Source organism: Athene cunicularia, assembly GCF_003259725.1.
Source record: "Athene cunicularia isolate RWA chromosome 9 unlocalized genomic scaffold, athCun1 chr9_part1, whole genome shotgun sequence".
Classification (NCBI taxonomy): domain Eukaryota; kingdom Metazoa; phylum Chordata; class Aves; order Strigiformes; family Strigidae; genus Athene; species Athene cunicularia.
This window is the reverse complement of record NW_020799110.1, coordinates 11,114,684-11,128,756: the sequence shown is the minus strand read 5'-3', so window position 1 is coordinate 11,128,756 and position 14,073 is coordinate 11,114,684. Positions and strand designations below refer to the sequence as shown.

The window sequence follows — 14,073 nt, the reverse complement described above, 5'->3', positions numbered from 1 at the left end:
CTAGGAACTGCAGCTTTTCATTTGGGTGGAAAAGGGCATGGGATCTTTTATTAAATTACTAGCACTTTTTTCTCTGTGACCTGAACTTCAGGGTCCCATGGTGGTCATGGGTGATCTTAGGCGGGCAGGGATTTCCGATAGTCTATAAAGCTATTTTCTCTCCTTTCTGGTATGAGTTGGCACCGCTCATGCTAAATTTATAACCTTGTGATGTGGGTCCTTCCAGGCAGCATGGCAGAGCTCACGTACTGGATCTGTGAGTTATGAGTGTACCAGTATTGTTAACATACTGTTCACAACTGGAATAACAGTGTTGACGGCCTTTGTGTTGCGGGAAACAGCTTATCATAATCTATGCCCTTGTGACCTTCCAGCTGAACCAGTGCTGCTGATTCATGTTGCAAGTGACTCCTTGACAGTCACAGACTGTACAGTTAACCTTTTGGCGTTAATATGCACTGCAATTAGAATGGATTTATAACCGTTGTCTGGTGCCAAACCACAAATGTGATTAAATATTTTAAGAGTCTTTCCTTCAAAGCAAAAGGTAAATATGAAGTGTGTGCACTTCAGGAGAAAATGGACACCTCAGAATTATTTTCTTACTGTTTTGAGGAACAGTTGTTCCCCTGGCATCCAGGTAGAAAAAATTAATTCTGAAATCACCAAATAGGTGTCACAGAGTTTGAAAGACCTGTGGTTTGCATGCCAGTCAGCTTCCTGCAGGTCCTATACTTACAGGGTGGCACACAGAGCAATCAAACCATGAACTAATTTAAATAGCTAAAATACTTTATGGCAACCAGGTAGAGCATTTCTCTCTTTCTAGCCCACACTGCCACTCAAAATAAACAAGAGAAATAATGTGGTTATTTTTTGAGAGCTGTTACTTCTTCACAAAGGTAAATAATGAGAAGGGAAGTAAGAATGTGAAACTCTAATTTTTGCTTCATTAAACAACAGCTAAATGTTTTCTTTACTGCAGACTTCACCTGGGAAATAACTCAGGGATGGTAGAAACACTTGGAGCTGCTCAGGTTTGCTCTAGTGTGAATATGTTGCAAAGATTTTGCTTTGTTGCTGTAGAGGTGAGTGGTTTGGTAATGCAGTGTTCAGCAGCAGAATTATTGATTAGATGTAAGGAATTAGGACACAGGTTAAAAAATCCCAGCCAGAAATTTCTGTTGGCTGACATTTTGTTCAGAGTTTAGTAAAATGATAGTTGTTTTCTCACTCTGTTTGCAAACACCAGTCACAAAACAGGTGCTTTTGTTTATCCCACCAACATCTACGTGTTTCTGCATGGCTCAATCTTTATTAAAGCCACACACCACTTCTGTGATGCATGGGAGGTTTCATTTATGGTTTGAGGGAAGCAGACTTGCATTACTTGCCTGGTTACACAGTATATGGGGGCAAAGCAAGAAACACAGTTCCCAAATCCAAGCTCTTCAGTTCCTGACTGCCAGGACGATGTTTCTTCAGCATCAAGTTTCTTGATGTGCTGAGCCTTCCTCATTCTTCCCAGGGCCAAAAGTTGGGAAAGAAGTAGAAAATAGAGCAAACTGTGACCTTAAAATCTGCAGAGTAAAGTGTTTGCATAACCAAGGATGCAGGATGCTTCAGGATGCTTATTCCAGTCCTTGGAGGGGAGCCCTGGGAATTTATTCTCAGGGTGGAGACTGACAGCTGGTCTCATTGAGGACAGGGCTGATGTGTGTGTTGGTGGCTGTAGCCCTGATTTCCTCTCATTTCAGGGGATTTGGTTTACTTACCCATTCTGTGCCAGTATGCTGTTCATCATGTGATGTCGCTCTGGCATGGGTGATGCATCTCAGAGCTATGACGTAGCCATTCCTGCCACAGAGAATGTGATCCTGAAGGTTTAACGCATTTTCTCCTTTTGTGCATTGTTGAGCCTGTCTTTTACCAACTAGTCAGGGACGCTTGGCCACAGACAGGTCTCTGCTAAAAGCCCATATCTCACCAAGGCTCTCTTCTCTTCCAGGTGATTCCGATGCTTCCCAAGCTGCTCTGTGAGGAGTTATGCAGTCTCAATCCCATGCGAGATAGACTGACGTTCTCTGTGATGTGGAAGGTGACTCCAGAAGGCAAGGTACCTCAGTAGCAGGCTGTCATCCTGCTAATCAGTCCTCCCCCGGTGGCCAGCCCCTACTCCTGCAAACAGAGTGGTAAAAATGCCATCCCAGGCAGATAGCAAAGGACTTGGTGAACAATACTGGAGGATCTAGGACTGCCCCTGTATCTTGTCTTACTTGATGAGATACTGTGGAACTTCCAGTTGGAATAATCTCACAACATGGTGGGGAAAGGAAGAATATTTGTATAAATCTCAGGAACGGAGAATTTCCTGCTCCTTGCCAGGTCACCCATCCCTTCAATGTCTTATCTCCAGCAGCAATTCAGAGCTAATGCTTTGGGTGAGACAAGATGTTCCCTTGATTCCAGTCCTGCCTTGTGCTCGTAAGCAGTTGTGCAGTGCAGTGGATGCAGGCAATATCCCTCTGTGGCCTCTCTGGTAAAGACTATTTCATTCTTCTTCAGATCTACAAATTACATCGATCCAAGTAAAGCGTGATAGCTCTTCAGCAAGGGCACAGCTCCATCCTCTGCATGTGTTATTTCCAGGGAGCAGTTGTGGAGGCTGTCTGTCAGTGCAGCGAGCTGCCTTCGGCTGCCTGACAGCTGTCCTCAGGCCTTCATTTCTTTCCCCGTTCCTCTCCCACACTCTCTGCAACCCTAACAATCTCCTCTTTGGTGATCCCAGGGTCCCCTCGCTGATCGAGGAGGGCTAAAGACTGACACTACTGGAGGATCCTCTGATCTATTGCTAAGTACACTTTTTGTATTCAGAATTAACTTCTTTTTAACCAGGGTTGTGCTCATGCACAACTGTCTCTGTGGTGAGTATTTCTTGTGCCAATTTGGTGATTTTTCACAAAGATTAATTTTAATTTCTTATTATTGTCCATGTTGCTCTAAAGGATACTGAATTTTATTTTGTGCTTTAGCAAAATATCATTGCAGTCCAATATCTGTGTTTCTCCAGCGAGTCCTTGCTCTGGCACTGCGGTGGATTTCATTTGCTTGTTGTGAAAAGGGTTCCACTTCCTATAGTGACAGCATGATTACTCATGAGACCTTCTAATAGTAGCTCCTTGGTGGGCCTTTTATTGACTCTGAGTGGTCTTTGAACAACTAATGGTCAAGTCTTAATTAAAATAAGCCTTTAATTAAATCTTGTCTCTTGTGCCCTGCAATATATATATGTTATTTGCTTTTCAAACCTTGTTCAGACCAACCCTGTCTGACCAGTGAGAAAATAGAGGAGCTGCAGCATCTGCCTTATGCCTGCTCGGGGAGCTGATCTCTGGAGGAGCAGTGATCTGGGCCATGACCATGCTGCCCCTTGGAAAGCAGACTACCTACAGCCATCTCAGCAAACTGGTTTCTCTGAGGAGGCCTTGCAGAACTGCAGTCTTAATCAAGGTCACTTGATTTGAATATCAGGTGAAGGCCAGAGAAGAATTTACTCCTTCCAGGAGGAAAAGTGATTGTAGGGCTTTTGCCTAGCAGGGCATTCTTGTAAGAGCTTATCTCTCAGTTGGGACAGAATGTGTCTCCTGTATTTCTAGGTGTTACTATAGCCTAATCTCAGTGTAAACAGGATCACATGCTTGCCCAGACTCTGCTGGGTGAAAGGGAGGTGAGTCAAAGGCCCCACCACAGCCTTTGAACCTCAGCTGGTGGTGGAGAGCCCTGAGAACTCTGGCATTGAGGGCAGGACATTCCTCAGCGAGGGATGCACGAGGCCAAAGAGCACTTCATTGCACCCAGTGTGCACAGCAGTATCTTAGCCTTGAGCTTGCAAAGCAGAGCTCAACAGCCCTGCTAGAGGTGAGAGCTGCTCTGAGCTCCCACTGTTCCAAAGCAAGTCTGGAGCTAATGCAGCTCCCAAGGAAAAGCCATGCAGATTCCTCACTTGAATGTGACTACTGATAAGTTATTGGGATTTTTAATTCTTGTTTCTTTTAGAAAAATAATGCCAAGCTTAGGCCTTTCTGGGAGACAGGCACTTTCTTGTTTCTGTTGCTTTTGGGTTCTGGAGTTTTTCTAGTTTTCATTGAGAGTAACAAAATGTGGCTGAGCAGCACTGCACATAGCTCCATAGACTCCAGCAGGATAGTGTGACATGATGTATCTGAAATGACTTTCCAAGGACAGAGGCGTTAACCATATTGTTCATCTGTGCTGTTCTTCAGAAGCAGAGCTGGGCGTTTATAGGAACGATGTAGCATGTTCTTGTTGGGATACAGTCAACAGAAAGATATTTGAAAACAAACGATGCAACTCTTACTGGCTGCTGATGTTTGAAGCGCAGCCCTGCTGGTTCCTTCTACCAGTGAGAAAGAAAAATTGCTTCAGTCTGAAACAGCCTATACAAGCAATGTGTCTTCCAGGTTCAAAACTGTTGTCATCAGCCAGGTTGTGATACGGACACTGCCTTGCATGGAGAAAGTCCTCAGCCGCCTCCATAGCTATGTCACACCGTCAAAGAGACCTGTACCACCAAGGACGCTGCTAACAGGAGGGTTAGAGCTGAGCCACGCGGACATCACATCACGTGCTGGGTATTACAGACTTTTCTCAAAAGCAGCCAGAGCTGGGGGAAGCCTTAACCCTAGAAATGCCTCAGATACTGGTACTCTCTCTGGAGTGTGGGTGCATCAGGTTTGCTGTGTGGGGGAGACCTTGCACACCAGTCTTTTGGACTACTCATTGTAATCTCCAAGTCCTAGCATGCAACCCCCAAATGTTACTCCTCTGCACTGCTTTGCCCATCCATCAGCCACTGGTACGTGGGCCAGCCAGCCTTGCGTGGCTTTCCCTGCAGATGTGGAGCTTGCCCATTAGTCTGGTGGGGTTTCCAAAGCAGGGAAGCACGGCCGTGGCTACCCAAAGTCCCCTTGGCTGGCCGCTGAAGGCAGAAATGGAGGGCGTTTCCAGGCAATACTTGGGACAATGGGTAGAGTTAAGTTAGCCTGCTACAGCAAGGCTGAGAGTGGCAGCTCTGCTCACTACACACAGAGATTACTGGACTGCATGGGACACAATACGTTCAAACTCCATTCCTTGCCTACGTGACATCTGTATAAGGCATCCAGGTAGTCTTCGTGAGAAGGTGTTTAGTGGGTACATTAATAAGAGATCTCTCAGGGTTCTCACTGCCCAGTTTACACCTGTTAGAGCCATTCCAAGAATGGAAATTGGGCACTTTGCATCATGCTGCTTGGTTGCCTTTCAGAGACCAAGAACAAAAAAAGGAATTGAGGAAATGGAGAAATAAAAGAAGTTTAATATCTGCTAGTAATGGGCTGCTTGTCCTGATGCTTTGCTCTGAATGTGACCTGCCTGAGATTTGACATTCTAGTTATATTCTGGGGGCCCAATACACTGCTTCTCTCATCTTAAAAGGAAGTGAGCAGAGTTCTGAAATATTTGGGCTTTTCTAAGCAAGCTGAAAAATTATGTTTTGTTGAAAGCTTCAAGTTCAGACAACAGAGTGGAAATCTGGTTTGTTGCCTCTTTCAAGGGACAGAGAGAGCTCTTGGAAGGCAGTGGCAGAAAGGACCATGTAGCCCCAGAGCTGACTTTAACCTTGGGACTGAGGAAAGTGCTGCTCTTCAGAATTACCCTTCTGGTTTGTGCCTAGTCCTTAACCCTTTTCAGCACAGAAGTAATTGATGGAATTGACTCACCTACTTCTTAAAACAAAATGAAAGTGCTTTCCAAACACAAAATATTTAATGTGGGATAATATAACAGGGCCAGAATGGATAGTGACCTTTGATGCAGAAATTAATAGCTGGAGAAGAAGGAATGAGCAGGGAAATAGAGGTAACACCTGGAAACATTTGAACAGTAAATTTAAAGAGCTAGAGGGTTTGTCGAAGTGAAGTGAAGTGAAGTGAAGTGAAGTGAAGTGAAGTGAAGTGAAGTGAAGTGAAGTGAAGTGAAGGCTGCTCAGGCTTGCTCTCAGATCACCTCAACAAGGAACACCACCTTTTTGGTGCCTGAGTACCATCCAGGTCTTACTGAAATCTGAAGTATCTCTATTGCCAACCAGCTAATAGTCTTAAACTTGCTGGAAGTGGATCATTCAGAAGAGCAGTGCAGCCGCCTCCACACCAGAGATAGTCCTGGCTTAATATAAGGAGTTTTTTCGGGTCCAGCAGATTTCATCAGATGTCACTGACCTACCGGACATGGATCTCCCATCAGCACAAGAAGCTGAACCATATTTAAGTTTTATCACTTGCTGTATCTCAGATATTAGGACACTTTCTAATTAGAAATTAGCCTAAATGTCCTGTGACTTTCAGAGCTCTGAGGTGCTGAGTTATGCTGCACCTATATTCTGTGGGGCATAAGGGAGGGAGGCAACAAAGGTATCTTGGGGATCAATCCTCTCCTGTTAAGAAGAGGGTTTGCCTTTCTGAAGCAGTGTCCTTGATGAGTCTGTCATAGAGAGAGCTGGCTGTTCTCCCCAGACGCCATCACTTGCAGAATTTAGCATGTTCTGTTGTGCTGATGAAGGGGTAAGGTGGCACTTGTAGCTAAGGCAGAATTACAATTCTCCATTCATTCTCTGAGCACTTGTGCTTTGAATGGTTTATCACAGACTGCATCCATCTCCAGAGCCCTCATGCCAATGCTCTTGACTCCTCTGAAGAGCCTTCTGCCCCTTTGTCCCTCTATGCTTTCTCACTGGCTTGATGAGCTTTTGGATGCTGTTACATATCTCAGCTGAAAATAGATTTTCCTTTCTGCTTCAAGAAATAATTCTGAATTGCTACTTCTACATCGGTATTCTGTTACGGAGTTTAAAATGGGAATGGCTTCTGGTTTAAAATAAAATAATTTTATAGCTGATTTATATATTATTTTCCTCTAGATTCCAAAACAGTTTGGAAAGGTTTCTGGCTCGAGTTTGTGCCTAGGACCATAGGCATATTCAGAGAAACAAGGGGTCAGTGACTGGCCGTCTCTCCTCCAGACCCACCAAAGTCCTTCTCAGGCACTTTCACAAGTGCTAGTTAGACACTGTTTCTGCAGTGCTCCTGAAAACAAGAGTATTTCAAGGCCAGCCCCTTGTGCCCTGCTGGCCACACTTCAGTTAGAGGTGGAATGCAATCTGCTGTATTTTAGATAGGAGATCCCTTCCTGCGTGTGTATATCTGCCTATTGCCACTCCTGCACCTGTGTGTTGTGCATATACACGTTACTAGACACTAGAGAACGTATATGGGCAAAAAGCCTGATGGTCTCAGCGTGAGGAGATCTTCACTTGAAGATCACAGTCAGTGATATCTGGTGTCATTCCTTCCCGTGTTTGTACAACTTGTCAAGCTTTTGTGCACTGGAAGAATAAGTTCTCAGATCAATTGACACTTTCCAATTTTGCAGATCCTTGATGAATGGCTTGGGCGGACAGTCATGTGCTCCTGTGTGAAGCTAAGCTATGAGCATGCACAGAGTATAATTGAAAACCCTGGGAAGGTGTTCTCGCCTGAAGAACTGCCTCCTGTCTCCCCTCAACACTCCATAGCCGAGATCCAGCAAGCTGTGCTGAACCTGCATCGAATTGCCCAGCACCTCCGCAAACAGCGCTTCATCGATGGTGCTCTGCGCTTAGACCAGGTGAGTTAAGTTCAGTCCCTGTAAGGGGCTCCTGCTCCACTGAAGCAATTTCATGTTGTACTCCCTAAGAATTTCCCGATTAGTCAAAGAACTCAAAGGGAATAGTCAATGCTGGAATAGAAAGGCAGCTTTTTGTGTCAGTCTTCTTAAGAACAGCATCAAATCATGTACCAGAAGCACTAAATAAAGTAGGATGAGAAGAAAAAAGTTTCTGTTTTTTAAGGAGTGATCCATCTTTCAAAATTTTTCAAAATTCTAAAACCCCAGTGGACTGGGTAAGTAACTCATACAGTGTAACAAATCATGACAGTGCCATTCATTATCAAGCAGTTCAGATATCCTTAGTGCACATCTCACCGTGAAAGTCTTATTCTCCAAATTTATTTCTGTGCTTGCAACGTTCATATTTTCCACAACTTTCGTAAGAGTTCTCTGCACAGTGAAAATGACTGTATGTTATCTAAGCTAATGCTTATAAGTGTTGGGTGTGTTTCAGAGAAATAAATGCTAGTGAGGAGGTTTTCTGTCTGGTGTGATTTAAATAATCTTGTATCAGTTGTGGTATGTGTAATTTCTATTTTACAAGTAGATCCAGATATTTTAGACCATCACAGCATAAAACACTTTTGCATTTGAAGTTCAACTGCTCTGAGGTGGCTTCTGACAGTTTTTGTGGATAGGAGGTTCCAGTAATTCATAGAACCCAGTGGCCTTCCTGAGCAGGAGACAAAATTAAGATCTTAATTAAGATCTATTGTTTTATTTTGCAAAATGAGCGTGAGTCAACGTAAGGATATTGCTGAGAGAGAAGCTAGCACACCGAGATACGTAAACAGGACTATTGTATGTAAGAGGTATGTTGTAACCCTTCCATTTTACTCAGAATTACAATGTTGTCTCCAGTTGCAGGAAAGTCTAATTTTAGAGAAATCATTGCAGAGCAACAAGAGCAAGGAGTGTCTGTAATCTCTGACTTTCTCTGACAGAGGACATGGCTTAGTCTGGCGAAGCTGCTGTGAAGAAGAGGCAATGTGCTTTTCCCCATGTCTAAGATGGACTGGATGAGATTCTTGAGTTTCAGTAGAAGGGGTTGGAGTTACACTTTAGAATAAACTTTCTGGTGTAGGCATTGTGGTGTCTGAGGCTATCTTGCCTACATCTGTTGTAGGAAGACTTGGAGCACTGGTTAGGCACACATAAGTGAATCTGGAGCAAGAGTATTTGCTCAAGGTCCCTCCTTGCCTAAATGAAATAATCATTCTTAAAATGATATTCAAATAATTTTTGGAAATCAGACTCCCACTGTGAAGTCATACAGAGTTTTCTTAAACCTCTTTTGGAACAGAGGCTTCCCTCTTTGAGGTGTGTCATACAGTGGCTAATAAGCTGGGCTTTTGTTCCCAAGCACACTCTGAATGCTAGAGAAACATAAAACAAAATCCAGCCTTTGCACTTGATGAGCTAACTGGGAAGCCTTGGAGATGTCTGGATTGGAACTACAGTTGGCAGTACTGGGAGCTGTGCACCAGCTGCATTCTGCAAGTCACACTTAGAGTGTAGTGCTGAGTGGTCACTGTATGTGCCTGAGTTGAGTACCTGTTACCAAACTAACCTCAGGAAAATATGTTCTAAAACAGCTGTGGCATTTTCAATGGGAGGATTTGGCCTGGGAAGCATTCTGTTCCAGTGATACCCCATTAAAGATTTAGCAGTGTTTTGTTTTGTTCTGCACTGCTAGAGGAGCCATTAAAGAGAATGTATTGGAGCATCATGTGTGAGTTCGGGCTTAAAAGCCACTGCTAAGGGCACCAGAGAGGGCTGATTCCTACTCAGTCTAGTTCCTCACCAATGTGATAAACTGAATTATGGCTCACAAGTGGCACTTTATGCTGCACAGAGTTTCTCTCCCTTGGCAAGAGTGTCAGAGCGAAAGTAATGGTCTTTGAGAAGGAAGTGTATTCTAGTTCAAGGGACACTTTCTCCATCCTTACTCGTTTTAAGTACTGTCTTGATATTTGTATTTTGATAAAGTACACCCTCCCGAGCACATGGAGAAAGTGGTCACTGTAAGGCCTGAGTACAAACAGTATGTGAGGGATGGGTGTGTGGACATGGCCAGCGGTGTATGGCTGGACAAAGCAATCTGTAGCTTTTAACAGGAGACAAGTCCCTCTGCCTTTGCTTCCCCACTTCCCTGAGTTCTCATGGACACAGTCGTGTGCTGGGTCCAACTTGCAGCCCCGAGCAAGTGAGCAAGGGTGGGTCTGAATGGGAAACACACCTTTCTAATCACTGGACCTCTCACTGATTTCCTGTTGAGTAATGTAAATCCTGAACAATGGAAAACAAACTTCAGCAGGAAACTAGGGGCAATGAATTATCAGATTCCAAATAAATATGTGAGCAAAGGAAATGATCATCCCACAGTCTTAAGGAAGGGGGTGGCTGGGCATGGGTGACTCCTGTGCTTTTTTTTCCAAGGGATGTGAGCCCTCTTCCTATACATTGCATTATATTCAAGAGCTTCCACCTTGGGGTCACTCCTGATTGAACAGTGATGACTTTTTTTTCCTCACTTCCAGCCTGCCATTTTTCAGCCTGACATGGTCTTGTGCTTTCTGTTAGTATTAAGAAAACCATGGGGGAAAGAATCTCCCATCCTGATTTGCCACTGGCTGTGGTGGCCTTGGGTTGGTGCTCTCCCTGTCTGCCTCAGTTTCCTCTTTGGAATGATATTGATCTCCCACATAGCATCTGTATAATTTAGGGTTTATTCCCCAAAACCAAGAACATCTCTCAGATGCAGCCATTTAAGGCGATTTATTTATAACAGCAGAAATACTGGTTGGCCAGGGAACTCTCTGTACCTGACATAAGATGCCTCCAGTAAGATGCAACAGTGTCAGGCTGGCCATGCCATTGTGAGGGCAATGTTTTCTGTTTGAATGTCACTGCTGAATTTTTATGATGTAGTGTGAGAGTGGCATCTCGCCCATGGTTTTATCTTTTAGCGGTAATTTTAGAAGCAGAAATTTCTGTAGCTCAATGGATGAAGAATATATGTATTTTTTTAATAACTTGGGAATTATATGTCTGAGTCACACAGAAGACCTTGAGACAGATTACAGAGATAACATACGGTCTTGAAAGCTTAGGATTTGTAGATTCAGAATCAGTACATATGTGTCTCTTTGGGGCTGTGTAATTTTGAATTCCTGCCTTGGTTTGCTCCTGGCCATGGCAGCCTACATATCTGCCACTCTCTCCCCTCCCAGTTCCTTTTATGCCTCTACAGAGGTCTGTGGGGGAATCCTGCTGCCTTGGACCTTGGGTCTGAGGACCTTCTTTGCAACCAGAGCAACACATCTGTCACTCCGTGGGATCTTGCTGTCCTCATAGGCCCCTTCTGTTTTGTTGGTTTTTTTTTTTTTTTTTCCGTAGGATATGGTTTCCTGTGCTGCCTGCCAGTTTCCTAGCTCCAGAAGGCAGCTGAGCACTGAATTTTAGAGGTTTAAAGCCTTTGCATCTTCAGCAGCTAAGGAGCTTATGAAACTCTGTCCACACAGACAGAGATTAATGTATTTCTTTTCCTTCTCATTTGGAGCTGCAGCTTTTAGATGTAAAGGCAGGAGGTGCCTTGCACTGTGACTTTGAGAAAAAATGTTCATATATTTACAATACTGTCTTTGCCTCCACCGCCTCTTTCCTGCCCAGGACCATGAAATGCCACCCCTGTGCTATCCTCTCATGGCTCGTGGTGCACCCACACTATAAATTGGGAGCAGGGATCTGACCTGCTTTAAAATCCAAAGTGAGCACAACCCACAGCTTTCCTTTTTTTTCCTGGCCAGGTTACTTTGAAGCTGGATCACTTCCCCAAACCACAGCTTTTGGAAACACTAGCCAGAGAATCAGATAGAAACTTGCTTTCAACAAAAAAATCAAGTTTGCAGAAAAGCTCCTTAGCTTCAGCCTGCCTAGAGGAGACCTACTGATAAATGGTTCTCTTTTTGGCCTCAGCAGTTTATAAATGAATCATAAGGACAGATGTCTACAAGAAGACTGGTTAAAAAGGATTTCCGTGCGTATTTAAAATGAGAATACCCCGGGATGTTGATCTGTCTCTATGACAGCTGTCTGTGATCTGAGCGGTGACTTTTGTTGTGCTGGTGATTCTGCCTTTGCCAGCACACTTACACCTGGCTGCCCAAAACATTGGCATTGTCCAAAGTTCATTGTGAGAACAACCTAAAGTGCATTTCTGTTACCCCAGTTTATGGCGTTGAGTTGTTTGCTAGAATAGCTTCTCTCCTTGTTTTCTGTGTAACAGACATTCAGCTTTGCAGGTGTGTGTGAAAAGGGAAGAAAAAAAAAAAGGGGGTAAAAATGGCAAAGATAAGAACTTTTAAATGCAAATTTAAGAGTTGAATTGCTAGTGAGATGGTCTCACTTCTGCTTCCTCCCAGACTGTGTGCCATGCTGCTGTCTTGTCATCTGAGCAAGGGTTGATTTTCCCTGTGGGTCTCTATTGCTTTGAGTAACTTAAAGATACTAAAAATTGTATTGTTGTAGCTCTGTATCACACTGGAGACCTTGCCTATGGTCCTGTCTGTGAGTGCTGGGGATAAAAAAAATAAGTGGATTTTGAGAATAGCTTTGTTTAATGAAGGTTGGTGGGAGTCCTGAAGTATTACAGTATTTCTGCTGCAGGAAACATAGGAAAACAAGCACAAAGACCCCAAACACCAGAATGTGTGCAGAATACCAGCTCCAGAACACCCAGATCTATGGCATACTGGATATTTAACCAGCTCTGTGTAGTTTTGGAACCTCTCAGAACTGACCCTGCCTACCTAATGCAGACAGCTTTGAGAAGTTGACTCAAGCCATTCACACATGGAAAAGGAGGAGAAAGAAGGACATTGTATGTGCAGGATGTGACACTGTATGTTGGGAGATTTCATATTTAGTTGTGGCTAATGGGATAGGACAGACACATATTTTTAAACAGTTACTCCAGCTAATGCCATTTAATTGGAAATCTCAAGAGCCACAGATTAATTACTGTCACCATTAAAATTTTCCAATATGAATAACTGCTGGACATAATTATGGAAAATTGTTTTGTCATATTTCCTGCCTCATATCTGTATAGTAAGCATTCAGGTCTTCTTGCTACGTGGAAGTGATAAATATTTATACTCTGGGTGAACGGTCATTGTGCACAAAATACAATATATTATTATACGGATGGAAGGCACTTTGGGTTGGAAGAACTGTTCAGGTGGGACAGCAAAGGGCTATACTATTGTATAGACCTCAGTTAACTGAATACGCCTGTTTTCCCTAACAGCATGATCTGAATTTATGTCTTACAGTGCTGTTGTGGCAGGAGAGGCCATCCTGGCTTGAGTACTCCCTAGTGTGATGCTTAGGTTTTCTAGCCCCGGCTGCTGTATGTGCTACCCCTGCACACTCTCAGTGCATGCACCTTTCTGGGGAGGAGTAAAAGGCTTTGCTCCAACCCCGGACTCTTGGCCGCATCTCTCTGGGGAGCATTGCTTTGTTTGTTGGATTTTTGTCCAGTCTCAAAGAGAAAGTCCCTGGTGCTCATCACTTAGGATGTGACTCTGGTATCAAATTCACCCCCAATTTGTTTCCCTTAGAGTAGGTTGAGGTGTGTACCTGCTTTGGCACTTGCTTTGGCCCAAAAGAAAATCCAAAAGACCCATTTATAAAATCCTGAAAACTGCCATGATACCTCCCTAAAGAGGCCGTTACAGCAACAGTGCATGAACATGACAACAGAGGCAGAGTGGGCTGTATGTATGGTGCAGTAAGATAAATGGAAATGCAGACTGACAAGGAGCTTTCACTATTCACTTCCTATCACAATTCCACCATTGTCTGCTCCTTCTCTTTGATGTCTGGTTAAAGAGACATCACTGATACCCAGAATGGGGACAGCAGGTGCTATATGATCATTATGGACAGTTGCTTATGCTGTGTGATACATAAGGCAGCTGGGGGAATGTTGGATGTATTTGGAGATTAATTTCCTTTGGGGATTTTATGTCTTTTGCATAGCCCCAGTTAATACGTCAAAATGAGCATCTTGGGCCGCAGCTTTCTACTGGGGGATACTGCTCTTCCCCGCAGGAGTAATCGAAATGCATTTGCAAAGGTGCGTTAGTGAAGTAGGAATGATTTTCAAAATGTCTTTCAAACAATACCATAGGGAACATGGTACTTTACAGGCAAATATGAAATGTCATCATTGTCGTCAGGAACAGCTAACGGCTCAGATCGGGCAGTTTGCACACACGCCGAGGATGCGCGCAGGAAGGAGGC

At 43.9% G+C, this 14,073-nt stretch overlaps 1 protein-coding gene across 1 annotated transcript in view; it reads left to right on the top strand.

The window, feature by feature from the left end:
• Positions 1-14,073, top strand: part of DIS3L2 (DIS3 like 3'-5' exoribonuclease 2) — a 189,896-nt gene that overhangs the window by 117,603 nt on the left and 58,220 nt on the right. The window contains exons 12-13 of the mRNA XM_026854640.1: positions 2,009-2,116; positions 7,489-7,722. Of these exons, the coding sequence (XP_026710441.1) occupies positions 2,009-2,116; positions 7,489-7,722 (342 nt within the window). The remainder of the gene's footprint in view (positions 1-2,008; positions 2,117-7,488; positions 7,723-14,073) is intronic.